The sequence below is a fragment of the Lepisosteus platostomus genome, chromosome 24, assembly GCF_059453375.1.
Source record: "Lepisosteus platostomus isolate fLepPlt1 chromosome 24, fLepPlt1.hap1, whole genome shotgun sequence".
Taxonomy (NCBI): Eukaryota; Metazoa; Chordata; class Actinopteri; order Semionotiformes; family Lepisosteidae; genus Lepisosteus; species Lepisosteus platostomus.
The window spans coordinates 16,382,736-16,401,352 of NC_142634.1; the positions used below are offsets into that span (position 1 = coordinate 16,382,736).

At 41.8% G+C, this 18,617-nt stretch overlaps 1 protein-coding gene across 4 annotated transcripts in view; it reads left to right on the forward strand.

Moving 5' to 3' along the window:
- sh2b3 (SH2B adaptor protein 3) overlaps window positions 1-18,617 on the forward strand; it is a 69,978-nt gene that overhangs the window by 38,724 nt on the left and 12,637 nt on the right. For all 4 annotated transcript variants that reach the window (XM_088617667.1, XM_088617665.1, XM_088617666.1 and 1 more), the window contains 2 exons: window positions 17,286-17,387; window positions 18,517-18,611. In XM_088617667.1, the coding sequence (XP_088473793.1) occupies window positions 17,286-17,387; window positions 18,517-18,611 (197 nt within the window). The remainder of the gene's footprint in view (window positions 1-17,285; window positions 17,388-18,516; window positions 18,612-18,617) is intronic.

An 18,617-nucleotide genomic window follows, 5' to 3' on the forward strand; every position in this document is an offset into this window, starting at 1 on the left:
AAAATTAAATGCTAAAAGAAATTCAGATCTTTCCAATTAAAATTGAAAAGGCTGGCTTAAGAGAATAAGTCCAGATTTGCTCTTTGTTTTTCTTTTGTTCTCTACATTATTCAGCTGCAACTGTCGATGAGATTTGTGCTAAAGGTGCCCTGTCAATGGAAAGTGAAAGGACTCGGGTGTCTGCTGAGACATTTTCAAGTTTTGTCGCTTGTTTTACAGCGGAAGAGCAGGAACCCACAGTTCCAGATGTCATTTGTGTTGTGGATGATCAGTACTGTTGGTCTGACGGTCTGACGATCTGACTGCTCTATTAGGAGAAGGGGAGAACGCACGAGCAGTTGTCTTGACTGCAGTATGCTGTTGGCTGTGCTCTAAGCAGAGTGTTTGGAGAACAGGCAGGCAGGAGGTCAGAGCCTGTAGTACTGAAACGCCTTTCATATGATCGTAGTCCACAGCCACAGTTTCGAGGAACAGGCCGTAAAATTAAGAAGCTGTGACATGACTGTAAAAAAGAAATTGCAGAAATGAAAGAGCAGTGCGGCTGGGTGAAATTGAAAGCAACTCTAATGGGGAAACAGCACATGCTCAATGAGGCCACGTGGCTGAAGCCATGCGGCGAATCTGCCCAGACCTGGCTGTGCACTGTCCGATAGCCCAGACACCGCTGGTCAGAACCCCGCATAGAGTAACCTCAGGCTGGGACTGTGCCATTGCTAGTGACCACCACCGGCAGGAGATTGACCCAGAATGCCAGGTAAGCAAGAAGGCAGTGTTCTTCTGCAAGATCCACAGTCATCTGCCACTCGACCAGGAGTGAATGTTATTTACATAATCGGTAGTTACACTGTTTAAAGTAAACAAATTAACTAATGTATTAGTTTTCATGACACAGGACATATCTGTAGAAATGTCAGATAATCATTTTCAGACATTTTGATAACATCTCTTACCCTGCCTGGTAGGTTGATGACTTACAGAAAATTCAGACTTGCTCTGAAATGCCAGTGCATGAAAGAAGTTCAGTTGCCTTATGTACAGTACTGCGGTTAATGAAGCATAATTGAATAAAATGTTTAATTAGACCTTTTTAATCTGCCCCACCCCCAACCCCTCTCACCCCCCGCCAGAGAGTCGCAGCTTTGGAAATATTCAATTTAGATCTCTGAATGTTCGAGACTTTAAAAAAAAAACACCATTCAAAATGTCAAATTAGGACATTTAGTTTTTTTTTTTAAGGTGAATTTTTATAGAATGCAGTTAAAATAAAAAAAAAACAACATTTGATACTCAGGAGTGGAGCTTATGGCTTGTTTAAGGAAAAACTATAAAAACATGTTCAGTCAACCGTCCTTGTGTCAGGCCCACAGCTGAGGAAACCCCCACTCCTGTCCTCAGACGCTGGCAGTACTGGGATGACTGGAGTTGGCAAGCACAGCTGTGGGCACCACTGACGAGCTGCAAGAACGATTCTTCAAGACCCCTTTGTGGGGAGGTTTCCTGTGTCATTATTATTTCCTCAATACAAGCTCAGTATGTATAAACACAACATGAGGGCTAGCCTTTTAACAGTGCACATGCCACCACCTAAAAAAAAAGGAGGCACTGTCTTTTTTTTTTTAGGAAAAAAACAAAACCATTCCTCCCAACCTTGCCTTGACTTTCAAACAATAAGACTTCCTCGCTTGTGAACAGGGGCCGGGTTAGGAGGGGGAGGGAGTGTGTCTGCAGGCCTGGCTGATTGGCTGATTGACTGGCCAGTAGGAATGCACATCTCTAAATTTCTGATGCCAGTTAGCCAATCAGCACCTCCTGAATGGACACCTCTCCCAACTGTTAACCCAATGAGGGCAGGCTTTTTTGACCCCGGTTCATGGCTATACCATGCTGCTGCCCTGTCATGAGATCTTGTTGGCAGTCCCTGCATTTTAAGGAGCTGCCTAACAAAGTGAAATATCCTTCATTATCTCCCTGTGGTGTGTATATATGTTCATCTAGGTTTTAGCTAAAGTGTTCGGGTGAAAAGAAAAGAGTAACACACAAAATAACTTTTTTTGCTTGACGACGCCGCACTAAAGCCAGTTCTTTCTGAACAACCTGAGCATAAAAAGTTCATGTAAAGTGGCGGCCTTCAGGTTAACCACAACTCACAGCACTTTACAGCTCAAATGTTTCAGTTTTACATGTGTTTTTACATGTGTTCAGCACAAATTCTTCCTTATTCTTATTTAAATTTGACTATTTTCATATCCTCATTTCTTTTGATTTGCTTCAAAAAGGGAATTGAATCCTTTTCTTATTGCATGTCCATGTGGGGAACCTTGTAAAGATTTGCAGTCTAAGCCTAATCTTTGTTTTGCACAAGAGGTTTTTAAAAAAAAACCTTTATAGATTTGTAATCTCTGGATTCTGAATAGGTTGGGTTACTCTAATTGCGCTGCTAGTTCCCAGATCAGCCCAGTGCTACTGCCACTCCAGCCTGGGGTTTCCTGTTGGGCTTCGCATACTGTGAATTTCCTTCTGTTTCATTGTACATTTTTTTTTTTAATTGTGTATTCTACTTTACAGTTGAAATGTTAAATAATAAGCATTGCTTTCTTACTCTACACATGCAGTCAGTATCCCATGGCAGATAACTCAGCTTTTACAATAGACCTTTGTTTCACAGACTTTAAGAAGTAATTTTGAAGAGTGGTAGACTGAAAGAAGAAAGTAGCTGATGGGTTTATTGATGTAGCAGTTACTGATTGGAAGATAAGCATCAATTACTTTTGAAAGTAAACTTGATCATTTTTTATAGTATTTTATATACAGTAGGCTGCTGACTCAGATGGACTTGCATTGCAATGTGAAAAAGCAATAGTGTTTTTTTTTATTTATAAATATTGGATAAGTCTTTTCCTGCTAACATATGATCCTTAGCAGCTTATCATTTGGCTAATACGGAAAGAGTTATCTATTTTGTATTTTTTATTGAAAAGCTCACCAATTATATGTTTGGTGGATTTGCTGACTGCGTTTGCGTAGGTCACAGACTGTGATTCAGTCCTTTAGTAACCTTCAGTGTGCCTCATAAATAATATAATCATTCAAAAGGAAAATTTTAACCCCAAAAAGGTACCACTCATACGATTTCTATCCTGACTCGCATCATTTCAACGTCAAACTTGGCACAGGATTCAATAGTTCTCTGTTTTCAGCACTGCAGGTAGTTCACAAATATAAAAATAACATAAAGCAGCAGTTTTTTGCTGTAGTTAAAGAGGTACGAAATCTCCCTGTATCTCAGTAGCCAAAATCCTACAAAATCTCTGGACCAGATTATAAGATTTTTCCTTTAGATAGTAGCTTTTTTAAATGCTCCACTCCACTGTAGTTTATCGATCATGATAGTTGTACCAACCTAAGAAAATCTAAAGCAAACTCCTATGCTTTAACTTTCTGTTGTAGTTTTAGCATTAAAGCCTACAAACAGACTCACCCGAGTTTTTCAGTTTTCTTGTATCAACTTACAGTAAGTGTTCTTAGGTCTTAGTAGTTTAAGTTTCAAATTCAAATGTTACTATTCTGATGCTCATTGTACACTTTTTATTGCAAAACTATCAAATCCAATACCTTTGTGTATAGAGTGATGGGTTAACTGTTTCAGCTTTTTCACCCATTTCTTTTGGTTCCGAGAAATGTTTTTAAATTTGAATTTCCCAGTTTTGTTTTGTTTTGAATTCCTCTTTTTTTTTTTTTTTTTACCTGTAGTACCTTGATCTATTTCAGTGTGCAGGGACTAACTGGAACAGCGCCTGTGGTTCTCATGGTTTGGGTTTTTGATGCGAACATGCCGATGTCTTATTGTCTGGCGGGATTGAAAGGTATCACTTGTGCCATTCGTCCAGGTAATTTCCTACTTCATGTCCCCCAGAAATGTGCTTCACTGCCATCCTCTCCCCTGCTGCACGTCGAGCGGTTTCACACCTTTCTCTGGCATGAGTCATTTGTTAAAAACCAATAATCATCAAACCTTGCTTTCAAAATGAGTCGGATAATGTCGATAATACGCAACCATTTAGTAAAGCGTGTCATAACACACTATTTCCTTTGCAAACATGCGGGCCACAGCAATTACAAACTCAATAGATCCATTCATCTTGCTCTGGAGGGGCGAGTCGGGTGTTGTTTTAATGAATGAAAGAAACGCTCCTACTGCATTATAACATGTTCCGTACTGTATAAGGCCTTCATAAGCACTTAGCAGAGCAATGTGGTGTAGATGGAAAAACGCACAGTTTCTGAATTCCAGCCTTGTCTGTGTTTTGTCTGAATTACCACTCATAGTCTTCATCACCCTCGTCTATTCATGAGAGTGTCCTCATGAGTCTTTTCACGAGGCGCCTTCCTGGGAGATAATCCAGAAAACTGGACACCTGCTAAACTATAAGCTTAGTTCTCTGTGGAAGCCTTCTGCATGCAGCTGAAAGAAATGTTGCAGAAAAGGACAACACAGTGTTAGTTTTTACATACTGAGACTGTCTCACTTTTATCTGGATGATGGTCCATAGAGCATGAAGATAATGTCTAGTATTGTGTTAACCACAGGACCAGTATGTTGTCATCGAATGTCTGTGAAAGGGCTCCTTTGTGAAAGCTGACCACAAGAGAGGACATGGGCAAAGAATTTTGCTGCAATCACTTTTCAGGCACACTAAGAAATGTGTGTGGGCTGAAGGGATTAAATAGCAGTCAAGTCAGTCGGCCTTCTTTGATTGTAATTGTAGTCAGGAAAGCTACAGAGTTACCATGATGATTATTTGAAATTAAATAAATCCTTTGTCCAGGTAGATGTTTGAATTCTTACCTGGGAGAGACATGCCTATTTGACATAAAGGGAGTGAAAGTCGAGTTTGTATTTACCCAGTTTGAAAATGGGGACAAATTCTAAAGAAATAGTTTTTCTTTTTTCTTGGTTTTATAGTGGTGAACAATAACTGGGGAAGATGTGAGATGTGTGCCGTGAAAATGGCACAGTCGTTCCCTACACCGTCCTTTAACAAGAGTCACTTTATTGTATTTTGTAAGAAACTCAAAAGTGCTGCACGGAACAAGAGAAAAAAAAAGAAAATAAGATCTTTTCAGCGAAAACTTTTAAATGATAATCTAGCAGGTTCGATAAGTCTTTAATAAGATTGAACAATGTCTACAGTAACAAAGTCTCTAATGGATGTGGGCAGTGAGTTCCAGAGACATGGTGCTGGGCATGTGGTGCTGGTCTTTGGCAGAGAAAGAATTCCTAAAATAAGCTGGAGATCAGGCATGGACCATGAGCAGGGGAACCTTAATGCCCGCTATACATTTCAAAGGGGACCAGTGTAATTATAGAGCAAGGGGAGTTGTGTACTTACAGTTAGCATACCACCTCTGGCGTTTTGGAATCACTGAAAGCCATTTGTAACCTTTGAAGATACTGTATTAAGTAAAGCATTGCTGCTGCAGTCTAATCTTGATGGAACAGAGGCAGCATCAGTCAGGCAGACCAGGAGACTTCATCAAGAAGCGTTCCGCACGTGAAAGAAAATACTCTTCAGGAGAGGAATTCATACTTCACATCCTGCCAGTCTTTGTTCTTGGTTGCATAATTTAACCCTAAAATGAACTAACATTATGTCTAATTTGTGCTTCTAGTTCTTTTCATTTCTGGAACCTGTCGGAGGTTCCATTTTATCGATTTCATTTTGTAAGTAATATAAAACCTCTAACTTCTAAGGAAATTCTTGAAGAGGCCCTAGCTGAGCAACTTATTAGCTCATATAAGGGTTCGGTTAACTACTAGACCTCAGCAAGAATGAAACCCAGTAGAATGTAAATTGAGAAGCCCAGGTTTCAGATTTCAAATTGATCTTTCTTTCACAACTAGTCATATAGATAGCGAACACCACTGGTGAAAGAGGCACGTTTTATCCTGATGATGTACATTACTAAGAACTTTTTTTATATATTCAAAACAGCACTGCCACTTTCTCACCTCCAAAGAGAAGCATAAGCTAAAGAACTATGTTGGCTTTCTGCAATACAATAATTTCTTTGATTTACTTTTAAGGGCACTGGGATTTTTTCTGTGCATTTGATACAACGTTTTCAAATATACTAAAGAACTGTAGCCTAATTTACTTTGGATCCAAAAGTATTTACACACCATTACCCACTCCATGCATACTGCATGCATCTCATGTAGAAGTCAAACTTTCCATCTGTTTGCCTCTTTTTAAATATGTCATATGGACTTCCACAGTTTTTCATTGCTGCTTAAAAAGAAATTTAGTTCGCCTCATGTCATGCCATGAAAAGGGTAGAAAATGAAGGAGGTACAGTATCTCACTGATTGCGCTGTGCTGCAGCTGCTGACTCTGCAGTTTTTTAAGCTTTTTTTGGTAATACCAAGAATCTCAGCTCTTCTTGGTAAGTCTTGCGAGCTTTATCTGGAATCAGAGATTATCAGGTAGCTGCTCAGTGGATTAGGTGAGTCTAGGCGCAGTGTGCAGTGCAGCGTTTATTCACAGTGCGAGAGCCTATTTTGGTCAGCTTATCTCTTCATCAGGCCATTTCCTCCCTTCACTTCTAGCGAGCTAATTCACCAGTCACACTCTGACTCTCTCGAGTGCAGCGAAGGAAACGAGAAAAGATGAGGAGAATTTGTGTTTTCTTGGTTGAATATTGTGCTTTCGTTAGACCGCACAGCAGCAGAATAATTTGATGACGGCCAGAAAAACGCTCATGAGAGGGGGTAACAACCCTGTTGCCGGTGTAAAAAGAGCTGGCATGAGTCAACTCAAATGCTAGCATTCTTTTCTGGGTTAAAAGACCCCTGGTTCTGCTCTTCAGATCTGAACAAAAAGCATGTCTGAGTGATTTCATTGACAGAGAGTGTGTGTGGAAAGAGGTTTATATAAAGAGGCATTTTGCCCATTAGATATAATGGGATGCAGAGACTTCTGTCTTCATATAAAAAAGTTTTGATAGTTAGGGTTTTCCTTTTTCTCATCTTATCTGGTGCGGACTGTTACGGGTCATTACGTGGGAAACAAATGGTATGAGAGTACAAACATTTGTGGAGGTAATGTGTGAAGTGTGAAAACCACATTTTTCTTACTTTTATGTTTATTGGAATTTTTTTTCTATAACAGAGAGTTGTGTTTTCTTTATTCACCCACTTTGGTTCTGTGATTTCCATTTACTGGCAAAGTGTGAAGTGCAAAGAAAAACAGCAGGAAAGAAACTGTCATTCAAGGTTTTCTTTTTAAAGAGAGGCAGAAAGCGTCGGTTTTATTTTTAGATTTTTTTGGAATGTTTTCAGCTCTGATGTGTAAAAACCTGGATGGGGTTGTACATTCTCCTTCTTGTGTCGTGTTAAACTGGCTGGAGTTCAGTTTGTTCTGCCTCTTGGAATTTATTTCCTTTTTATCCAGCTGTAGAAGTAAGAGACTTTTAAATGTTGGACCTAATCTGCGTCCCTACGGTCTTTAAAGGAGTATATGAGAATCTCATTTTGCTGTTGCCTTACCAGTGGGACTGTACAGCTCGGTATAACCCTCAGTAGGTTTCCATGTTCCTCCTGCAGGTTTTTGCCAGGAGCTATTTGTTGCTGCAGCAGTTAATTAGCATGGTAAATGAGATCCCAGGCAACCCCTACAATACAAAATGTAGAAGAAATACTTGTAGGAAATATACAATCCAAATCCTTCACCTTCAACATCAGCTGTATTTTATATTTACATTTAAACAAATTTACAGTCAGCTTCTAAAAAAAACATTTTGCTCTAAATGTACTTGTCAGAAGTTGACGAAATCTCTGCCATTCATCCTGCAAATGCGGAAAGACATGCAACTGCTTTTCCCTGTGCAGAGGCGCATCCTCACGTTGCGAGGGAAAGAAAGTGCAGATGCTGCCCTAGACGAGCTGTAAATTGTAACACAGTCTACGGCCGTGTGCCGAGCCTGACAGGAGCAGAGCTAGCACTGGGGGATCTTCCCGAATCGGTTTCACGGCCTTCCTGCTTCCATGAGACAGGTCCCTGGATGCGCAGTCTCCGATGGTGTGCAGGTAATGGGAAAAGCAGCTTGTTTTCCACGGAGGGATTCAGAACGTGGAAGGACATCCTTGGGGAATGTTTTCCGGCTTCACTATCCGGCTTGTTTTCAGAGGAGGATGGTGACGGGGCAAGGAACTTGTTAACATGCGTAAGCTGAGCAGGAAAACCAAACACACCCCCCCCCCCAGGGAGTCTTTCCTGGGAAAGGCAATCCTTGCGGTGAAAGATTTCGTTGAGAACACTTCTAGCAGTGTCATTTATCGGACTTGGTTTAAAAAATGAAAGGTCCAGACCCCAGCGTGTGTGGGAGATCTCCGCTTAAAGTAGTGTGGTGGCAAGGACGTTTGCGCATAAAGTACTTCAAATGTTAAAGACTAAAAATGTTCTAAAATGCCAGGGAAGCTTCATTTTAAAAACAGTATGTTTAAAAATACTGTAAACCTGCTATGCTTCAACGGAATTCGTCCCCCTGTCTAGCCATACAACAGACACAACCTTCTAACAACAATTTCTGTCCTGCTCCCAGTGAACAAACAAGCCCCCTTTGTACACAGCCTTCCATGGGAGAATTCCTCCTTCCATAACAACCATCCGGTGAAACTGCACACGACGCAGCGTTAGGGCCGCTTTGGCGGTCTCTAGTGGCAGGTCCCCGGTACTGGGTCACCTGGGTGGGATTAACATCTAAGTGTCCGTCAGAAAAGTGACAGTTGCGTGGTGGTCAGGCCATATTGTGTTTTTAGTGGAGGTACCGAAAAGGAAACCGCAGGCCCAATTTCGAATTTCTCAGACCAGTTGTGAAATCTCAGTAACAAAAAAAAAAATCAATTAGCGCTATCGCGTAATTCTACCAATTTCTAATGAAGTGTACAGTGGTGAAGTTAGTAGAAGTACCGTGTGGTCTCTGTGCAGTACGGTTTAGATGAGAAACTGCAGGTGTCGTCAAGGGCAAACTGTGATGGCAAAGAGGCCCTTCCTGCTCACTAGTCGCTGTCAGCAAATGAGATAATTGTGTCGTAACAACGTGAAATATTATGAGTGTATTTTAGTTGGTTGGCAGGCTTTTGCATCTGCGAGGTTTTTTTGCCTCATTCTGGATCACAGATAAAGATGGTTATATGTCTATGAACACATTAAAGCTTTGTTTCTTTGGTGATGTAAATTGGAGACTGTACTTTGCACCGTGTAGCTGGTAGTTTCATTATGGTTTGAAATGCACTCTTCATGGCCAGTTCATTATAACCCCAAAATATAAAATAGCATTACAGTTCCCCTTTAAGCTAGTTTAGTAAATGATCATTTGTTCTTGCCAGCACACCCCAATGCAGTTTGATGTTCTTTCGTTTTGCTGTTCTCTCAGCGAGGGCTTTTCTAGACTGAGAGAGAGATTTGATGTAATTAAATAGGCTGTTGTAGCCTGCTGCTAATTTAGTTGACATCAAATTAAAAGATACAGGCTAGAGGAAGCAAATCTCCTCAGCCAGATAATTCGTAATAAAAGGTTCACTAGCTAAGTGTTGCTTAGAAAAAAATCACCTCGATCTTTAACCGCTGCAAATGATGATGACAACATGATGGTTTTTTGGTCATGGTGTATCTGGTGTAGTGCAAAGGTTCAGTAACTTCACAATGGAAATATGGAAAGCATTCAAGTACCTTAACCTTTTGTCACCTGCTGGAAAAACTCCCTCCTGAGTGAATGAGGTCCGTGCCAGCTTGTCTGAAAGTCTTTCAGAGCCCTGCTTGTATTTTCTAGTCCCAAAATTGGCAGCCGACCCCGTGCACAAATTAAAGTTAAATTTTAAGGTGTGCTTAAACATCCATCCTCTTCTAACTGCTTCGGTTACAGTACGTTTGGGCTGCAGGGGAGCCGGATCCTAATGGCGGGATACATCCAGGTCCTTCTCAACACACACACACACACACACACACACTGCGTAACTGTGCTGCCCTACTTTAAAATATTTCTAAGTTTGTCTTAGCTGGAAATTGAAATAGCCATACATCTGTTATTCAGTATATTTGAGTTACAGCAGATTATGTGAATGTGTTTGGATGCTTTCCTTTGTCCCCAGTTTTCTTTGTTGAGGTCATATAGCACATACCTTACCGTGTGTGTGAATTTAAATAAAACCTAACTGGGTTATATTAATAAATTCACTCTATTGGTCATTAGGGATTTTTTTGGTGCTGGGTTTTATTCCTGCTCCTGAGTGGAGTTTCCTTCTCTGTTGATAAATCTTACACTTTTTTTGCGTGTTGATAAACGTGGACCCAGTGCTGAAGACCTCGTTCACTTCATGACTAAGTTCCCCACTGCCGTTTGTATGGCAAAGCATGCAATTCACTCACCCACCTTTTTACTGGTTTCTTGAGTGGTCCCAGTCTCCTCTTACTTTTCCCAAGCAGAAATACCTCCTAATAAATTTGTCATGACCACATGTCACATTTCCTGTCACTTAAAGAATAAACAGCATTTCATACCTTAATAAACACCCACATTTTATAGAGGCAAAGGGATGTTTTTTTGACAGTTTGAGTTAACTAACATGATAGTAAAGAGGTTTTCCATTTAAACAAAAATAGGTCAGTATTTAACGCAACAAAAATGCAAAGTGAAATATTGCATACATTTTTATGAGGCAGTATAGCTTCCCTTAGGTTGGCTTTTGTCATGTGAAAGAATGATTTGTTGTAGTTAAATTGTACCTTTTGAAACATTAACATCAGCCATGGGCTGTGTGCAGAATTTAACTTTATTCTTACAGGATGTTTTCAAGTAAGCAAGTATTTGTGCTGAAGGTTGCCATTTAGACCAATCTCTTTAAACCAAGGAGGTTGGTTCATAGAGGGTTTCAGATTGAAATACAGGTCAGTCAGTCATTGCAGATTCCCCTGTGAATGTCCAAGCACTTCATCCAGAATCATAAATTGTCAAACACATCTATAACCTTTCCATTCCACTCGCTGTGGGGGACACTGGTGGGTGTGAGCTTTAAAGAAAACCTCACTACAAAACAGTTTTTGCAAGGTACTGTATGCCTTAAACATCTGAGGAACCTTTTAAAGTTCATGAGCTTTGAAGCAATAGTTCTCCCTCCTCTCTTGTAGTGTTTTCTGTTACTGTCAGTCTGAATTTCCTCTTTGGTTAGAAATTGCCAGCTGTGGCAAAGGAGGTCCAAGAGCATCCAGGCACAACGGATACTTCCTTCACATAACGTTTCCATTTCACCCCTGTATTCTGAACATCGTGGGGTATTTACAGTTGCCTAAACAATTTTAACATGTCATGCCGGAAAAGAGAAACTTGCAGAATGGCTTTCCCATGACCCCTGGGCTCCCAGGAAAGGAGGGTTTAATAAAAGAGCTGTTTTATTACTGCTGTCTTCCATCTTAGAAAACCAGCTGTGAGTGGATCGTCTTGTCCGGAAAGGATTACTTTTATAGGCAGACTGATTGGATAGTATTGCTGTTTGCAACCACTTGATTCGGAAACCCCAGAAAATGGTAGTGATCAGGTTTTAAGAATCTTTATTATAAACACAATGGATAGGAAGGGAGAGCTTGAAATTGTTCCAAGTCAGTGTGCGACTCTGAGGGAATCGGCAGACCCCCACGACATTTTCTAGAGCCTCAGTCAGGACTTGATTGATGAGTTTTCTTAGTTACTGACTCGACTCAAGGTTTCCCAACAAATACACGTGCAGCTCCTGTACGGGAGGACGATTGCTGTTCATCGCTCCGTTCTAATAGGATGTCAGTCTCGGACAGTTCCTGACGTTGGAGTTGTAGTGCTCTTTTTGGTCTAGAAGAACACACGCTCACGTCTTCTAACTTGAGCTGAAGCTGTAGAACAACACATCCTCACGAACCAATCTTCTTGTCAAATGCTGTTGAAACACTATCGCTTAAGGCCAGGGGTGAAAACAGTCCGCCAGCAGTGTTTTACCTTGTCAGTGTGGTGTGTGCAGATGGCTAAGAACCAACGTGTGGAAATGAGGAAGAGGGGGGCTGGTTCCTAGCCTTCAGAGAATTTCATTTCAAATAGCTATATTCACAGCAGCTCTCACCCTGCTTTTGTTTTCCCCACGGCTTGTCAGTGGTGCTTTTACTGCAGTCTGTATATGAGTCAAAACAAGTGGAGCCAATTATAACGTGTTTGGATGAAAGGATTATGTTAAGATGGTCAGTTTCCTACAATTTCGGTCCTGAAAATAACGGTGAGCCCGTGTCAGCAGTGCTTGGCAGCGCTTACAGCCTGCCTTAGCTCTAGAGACACACTGAAGACCCTTCAGAGGCCGGTGATTTACAGCCGGCGTGGAGTCGACTCTCTCTCTCTTCCACGCAAGAGCTGCTGAAAAGAGGAGCGTCAGACTGAAACCCGGGCCGGGAAGTGTGATCTCCGTGCGCCGCGGCGGGGAAGTGAAACATCGTGGCGAAGCGTGAGATTGCGTGTCAGGACAGAGGGCTCGCATTTTGTAACGGACTGCGCTTCTGCATCGGATTTTTTTTTCTCTTTGGAGCGCAGTCCTGTTCCTGTTTTTTATTACCCCGTTTATTCTGCTCTCTCCTGTCATTCTCTTCCACTCGTGTCATTTTTCAGTGTTTTGGATGACAATAGGATTACACAGAAATTTCTCTCCGTGGGTTTCTTCTATTTTGAATACTAATGATATTGAACTGTGTGCTATTGATAAACACAAAGCTGGTTAACAGTAGAGAAATAAGATTTGTGAAACCGTTTGATGAGAAACTGATGTTCTTTGAGTGCTACTTGTATCAAGCAGGTGTGTGAGAGCAGTTATTCAGCAGTGCTGTCAATACGTGGTCCTCAACTCAGTCTGCCCTACACAAAGTTATCTTTAAAAGGACAGAGAGCATTTTATTTAAGCTACTTCATTGTGGGAGGTCTTTCTTCAGACAGCCTAGTTTCCTATTACTGTGATATCGCTTGCTAAGGTTGTATCAATTTTAAATTGTGAATACGCAGGTACGATACAGTAGTTGTGTCTAATCCACTGGAAATAATGCTGACTACAGTGATTGTGATTATGAAGCGTTCTTTCACGTTGTGTTGGTTGACCCTGTGATGAAGACAGAGTCCTGTTGTGAAATCACCAGCGTTATTCAAATACTAAGGAAGTGAGAAAATCCCTCTGCCTATTACTAAACAGGAAATAAAAATTGCTTAAATCAAGACAGTAAATAATTCAGTATTTTTATTTTTATTATTACTACTATTGCTACTGCTTCTTAAAGATTATCTGAGCTATTCAAGAGATGATTTTTATTATATCGCACCAAACAGCCAGTCTGCGCATGACAATGAAGCCTGAATTGAGATTAAGGCATTTGATGGTGAAATAACATCTGTTACTGCTAGTGTTTTCAGAGCTTGTTTTTCAATAGTGCTGCTGCCTCACAGTTCTCTGGTCTTGCGTTTGATGGAGTACCTGTTCTCTCCTGGTCTCTGGGGACTTCTCCGAGAGCTCATCTAAAAGAGATTTTGTGTAGGTTATAGCCTGGCGTCTTCACACTGTTGCCGTGTGCTCCCTGCAGTGGACTGGAATCCCATCCAGCGTGTGATCCTGTGTTGCTGCGACCCTGAGCAGGAGTGAGCAGCTTTTTCACAAGGGGCGGATCCAAAGTGCAGCAAACAATCTAAGTAGAGACATGAAGAACACGTGTAAAAATCTAACAGAAGTGCAAAGCTGTGGCAGAGGGCTAGCATGCGATGTTATCTGGTGTTGGTCCTCTGTTTCGTCACGGACAGAAGTACAAATCCCAGATTTTGTCTGGCCTCTCAGCAGCCATTGAGCAGCAGAGTAATCAGTTTTGTGTGTTGCGTCTGGAAACAAGCTGCGCTTTGTTGTTTAAAACAAAGAAAACAGCCTTTGAAGGTTCAGCTGTGCACAGAATAAAGCCTTTTTTCTTCTAAACGTAAGACCCTGGGGTGACTCAAGACGACCTTGTGGTTCCCAATAGCATTCAAAGCTCCTTTAAGGCTTTATGTTAGGAAATACGCTGGCCGCTCGGGATGCTCCATTGCAGGCCACCCACAGCTGCTTGCTTTTTCACCAAGAGGACGAAAAGCTACCGGTGAGCGAAACGGCCTCTTTGGACCAGCTGTCTCTCCTGCATCCCAGCTCTTTACACTGAGAGCAGGAAGAAAACAGAACGGTCCTCTTTGTGACAGGATGGACGTCACAGGTCCAGCTTCAGTGTATGTAAACAGTTTACAGTACATAACCATCCAGCACTGGTCAGATCTTGGGTAGAAGTAAATGATTCTTTCCTGTGCTGCTGCAAGATATTTTCTCATTCTCTTGCACCAAGTCATTAGTGCTGGCCAACCCACCAAAATGCATAAAAACAGCCAAATACAGAGAGGTCTAGGTCACATACTTCACAATTGCGTCCTGTGTTGTCTTTGACTTGAAAAGCTGGTCAACACATTTGTCTTCTCTAGAATTGACTACCGTAACACCCGCTTACTGGGGTATCTAAGTCAGTACTGAGCAAACTTCAGCATGTCCAGAATTCTGCAGCCACAATCCTGACCACGTCGTGTGCAAGTGATCACATTACTCCTGTCCTAGAGACTTTGTACTGGCTTCCTGTCAGATTGTGAGATTGCTTCAGAATCCTCATTCACACCTATAAGGCCCTACATGTCTTGGAACCTGATCTCCTGTTTGCCCTCCAAGCCTGTGGTACGTTTGTCCACAAAATAACGAAAAGCAGAAATGGAACACAGTGAAAGCTCTGTCATGCACTGGGCCTGCAGTTCCCAAAGCTGCAGACATGAGCCCTTTGCCTCAGTGAGGTTTTATGGTTTTGTAGATGCCAGCTTGTGGTCATTTGAAGCATGAATTAATGTAACCATTGTCTGATTGGACTAGGAGCGTAGTATCTTACTGTCCGTTTTCTCCACCATCTCGTATATTTTCTTAATTATGTTATTGTGAAACAATCTTTGAAAAGATTCTTTTAAAAAAGAAAATGAATCAGAGAATTGCTGTTTGTCACTCTGAAATGGTGTACTATTGCTGTTAGATGTGTTGGTTTTTCTATTGGAGTTCTTTACAGGAGTGAAGTTCCTTGATAGCATTGGTAACCCACTAGCCAGTTCACACACATATACTCTTAATTTCTCTTTTATTTTAGCAATAGGCTAGCGAGAGTGCTTCCGTCATCATCAGTGTTTCTCCTAGAAATAGAACTAGTTGGTGTGTTGGCTTATCCCTTACACAGCCAACCACTTCCCTGTTGAAAACTTGTCAAAATAAGATTTGTTATTATGAGATTTTGAAATGCCTTTCTTTTCCAAAGATCAGGTTTCTGTGCTGATCTCTCGCGTGTTTTCGGGAGGGTAGTTGCAGATGACAGTGGGCCGTCTGTGTTGAACACCATGACTGCAGGAGCTCAGTGTTTTGTTTGTCGCAGACCTAAGCGTCTGGCTGTGTGTTCCGATTCTGCTGTCCCAGAATGCTGGTGCTGTGATGTCAGCACAGGCTTACCAGGGTCAGGAAATAGGTTTATTAGGTTAAGTCACACCACAGAAGTATTTACTTAAACCTGTAAAGAGTATCAGTGATCTATCTGTCAAGATGATATTGATCTCACTGAGGTAAAACAAAACCAAAACAGTTAAAGCTCTGTCTCTCGCCCGGCTCTGAGTCCTGCCCTGTGCTTCTGAGATGTTGACTCCATGCTGGTGTAAACTCATTGTTCAACTGGAAAATCATTTACTCAACAGGATGAGCAGCTGATGGATGTGTGTAAGAATTACATTTGTAGTTAGTGTGCTATTAATTTACAAATTATCAGGTAGTATTGAAGTTGTCAGTTAGGGTCATCTTGTCTACTCCAGTTTTAAACAGATTGGTCTTTCAGTCAACTTAAAGCATACAAGTATTTGTTTCTGAACGCATAGAAGCAAATCATTTTTTCAGGCAGACATGAAAAAATGGTGTCTGATAATCAACAGGAACTTGCAACCACGTTCTTTCAAATTATTTCGATATGACTGGTGACGCAGAGAAACTGTTTGGCTCAAGTTTTAGGGGAGAGCTGTGGCATCTTATGTAAAGGTTTTTGCTGATAATTGAGGACCAGAATTAAAATGAAAGGGATTTGTTTTGAAGAATACATACTGTATGGAAATGTGCATTATTTATTTATTGCTCTTGAGATAAAATTGGAAATACAGTTTGAACGCTGGAATATTTTTGTAGTCCTATTCTATTGCAGAACAGCTAGAAATGGGCCTTTTAAGCTTATATCTCCTCTCTTGGCTCATTCTCCAAGTCAGTGACCCTTCCTTCACTGTGTCTCAGGGTCTTCAGCTCATGTTGTCACCCATTCATTCCCATTCCCTGCCTCCCCAGTGTCTGTGAGAGAGAAACCCATCACACAGCATGACTGATCTCGCTCAGAGCGCTGTGAAGTGCTCACATGCTGATCCTGGCTCTCCCCTAGTTCTCCACGTTGTCATTTTTCAGTTTTGTATTCCCAGAATACTCGGTTGGGCAGCACATATTACTTGATGATTAATTGTATTTCCTGCACGCTGCGATGCATGTGGATTTCTTTTTGACACACACTAGATGAGGAGGGGGTTGAAATAACGGTGCCCTGGCTGCTTTGTTAATAAAGGACAGTGAGGGAAACGAAGAGAGCACCTTTCTTGTTGAACCGAGGAGATGTTGGAATATCACCCACTGGGATGTCTTCCTGTGCGCTGAAGAAGGATTATTTTAAAAGCAGCTACTTCGCATCGGCAGTATTTGCAAAGGGAAATTCCACAGATGCTCACCTGGTCCTGACATTTTCTGGATTTTCTTGTGCAGAGAAATTCCAGGGTGCAGGATGACGGGCTCTCGGACGTGATCTTGCTGCACCTGCGATGCTTTTGCTTTTCAAAAAGTGATTGCCAATCAGGAAAGGGCATGATACTTCCAGGCACTCTAGCAAACACGAAAGAACCACTAGCAGCAACGCCAGCCTTCAGTGCGACTTTAATTCTTGTTTTCTTCCGGGAAGATTATTTCTTCCATGTGTTCTGCCTGTGCCTGGAACACCCTTGAGCACTTGAGTTTGTTATAGATGGGAGACCCATGCTTTGGAATAAGATACAGAAACTGTATGTTGCGAGAGAAAGTTTGCAGTGCCCTCCTTGCTCAGGGGAAGTCTGTGTATGTGTTTCAGGGCTCCAGTCCCAGGCTGAGGGCCCCCTGCTCTGCTATTACTGAGATACGCCGCTGCAACCGCCTCGAGATGCCAGACAACATGAACACATTTGTTTTAAAGGTGAGTAGAAAACGTCACCTCCAGACCTATGACTCTCCTGTGCTTGCATGCTGAGAATTGAATTCACATTTGTGTCACCTCACATGTGGATTTGCTGCAGGCCATTGGTTTCTTGTCTGCTTGCTGGTGGCTTGTTCATCCAATGGTGTCATGCAGCCACATTGCTTGATCACTGAGTGTCTGCAGCAGCACAGTGGCTACATATCTCACTCCAGACAACCACAACCCTGTGTGTGAGGAAGCACCTTCTCTTCTCAGTCCGAAAATAGACTTCCACTTCATTTTCCTTCCTTAACTACCGGTGTTAAGAAAGAAGTATCCAAATCCTGTAGTAGTTCAGGTGGGGAGCTGCGTCAGCATGCGTAGGCTGCAAAGGAACAAGTGATAGGTTTATTCCATGCTGAAAAAAGAAGAAAGAAAACACACAACATTTCGGCCGTGGAGCCTTCTTCAGGTGTCACCTTTGAAAAAACAAAACGTTTAGTTTTCTTCTTTTTTTCAGCATGGAATAAACCTTTTACTTGTTCCTTTGTATCCATATCCTGTCTTAACTATGCAAAATCACTAGAATCAGAAACTTAGAAGAGGTGTTTCTGGCAAATAAGCATTATCTAATGAAGAAGTGATAGACTTAATATATTAGAAAATAACATTGCTGGACATAGACAGTACCACCTACTGTACTTCTATCTGCAAATGTATATTGTGCAGGAGCTTTATTTTGCACGACTGCCTGCTCATGAGCCTAGTTGTGTGTGCTTGCCTTCCAGCTTCGTCTCTGCCCTGTCTCCTCTGGCTGTGCGGTTTGCGTCACGATCAGCCACGCTGCTGTCCCCTGCCTGCTCCTAGCAGTCCTCCTCAGCCCAGTGTGGGGCCTGCAGGCAAGGCAGCAGCTGGGCAGCTCCTATCCAGAGGCCAGATAGCTGTTCAGGTTTTCCTTTCCCTCTGCCTATTTAATTTATTCATTTACAGAAATCCGCAAAAACAAAACCCCGAAGGCGAGTGATGATTTACAGGAGGCTTCCAGAGCTTGCGCGCCTGTGACCAGTCCATGCTGTGCGCTGTGCAGAGTTTTGCAAGAGTTGCAGCTGCTGTTCACCCTCTGATCTCCTGGTCTTCCTTCTTTTAGGTTAATCACTTCCCAGGCAGTTTAATATTTGAGACTGATAATGATCAGCAAGTGAGCTCCTGGACTACTGAAATAAAGGAATGTATTAACACGGGGTAAGC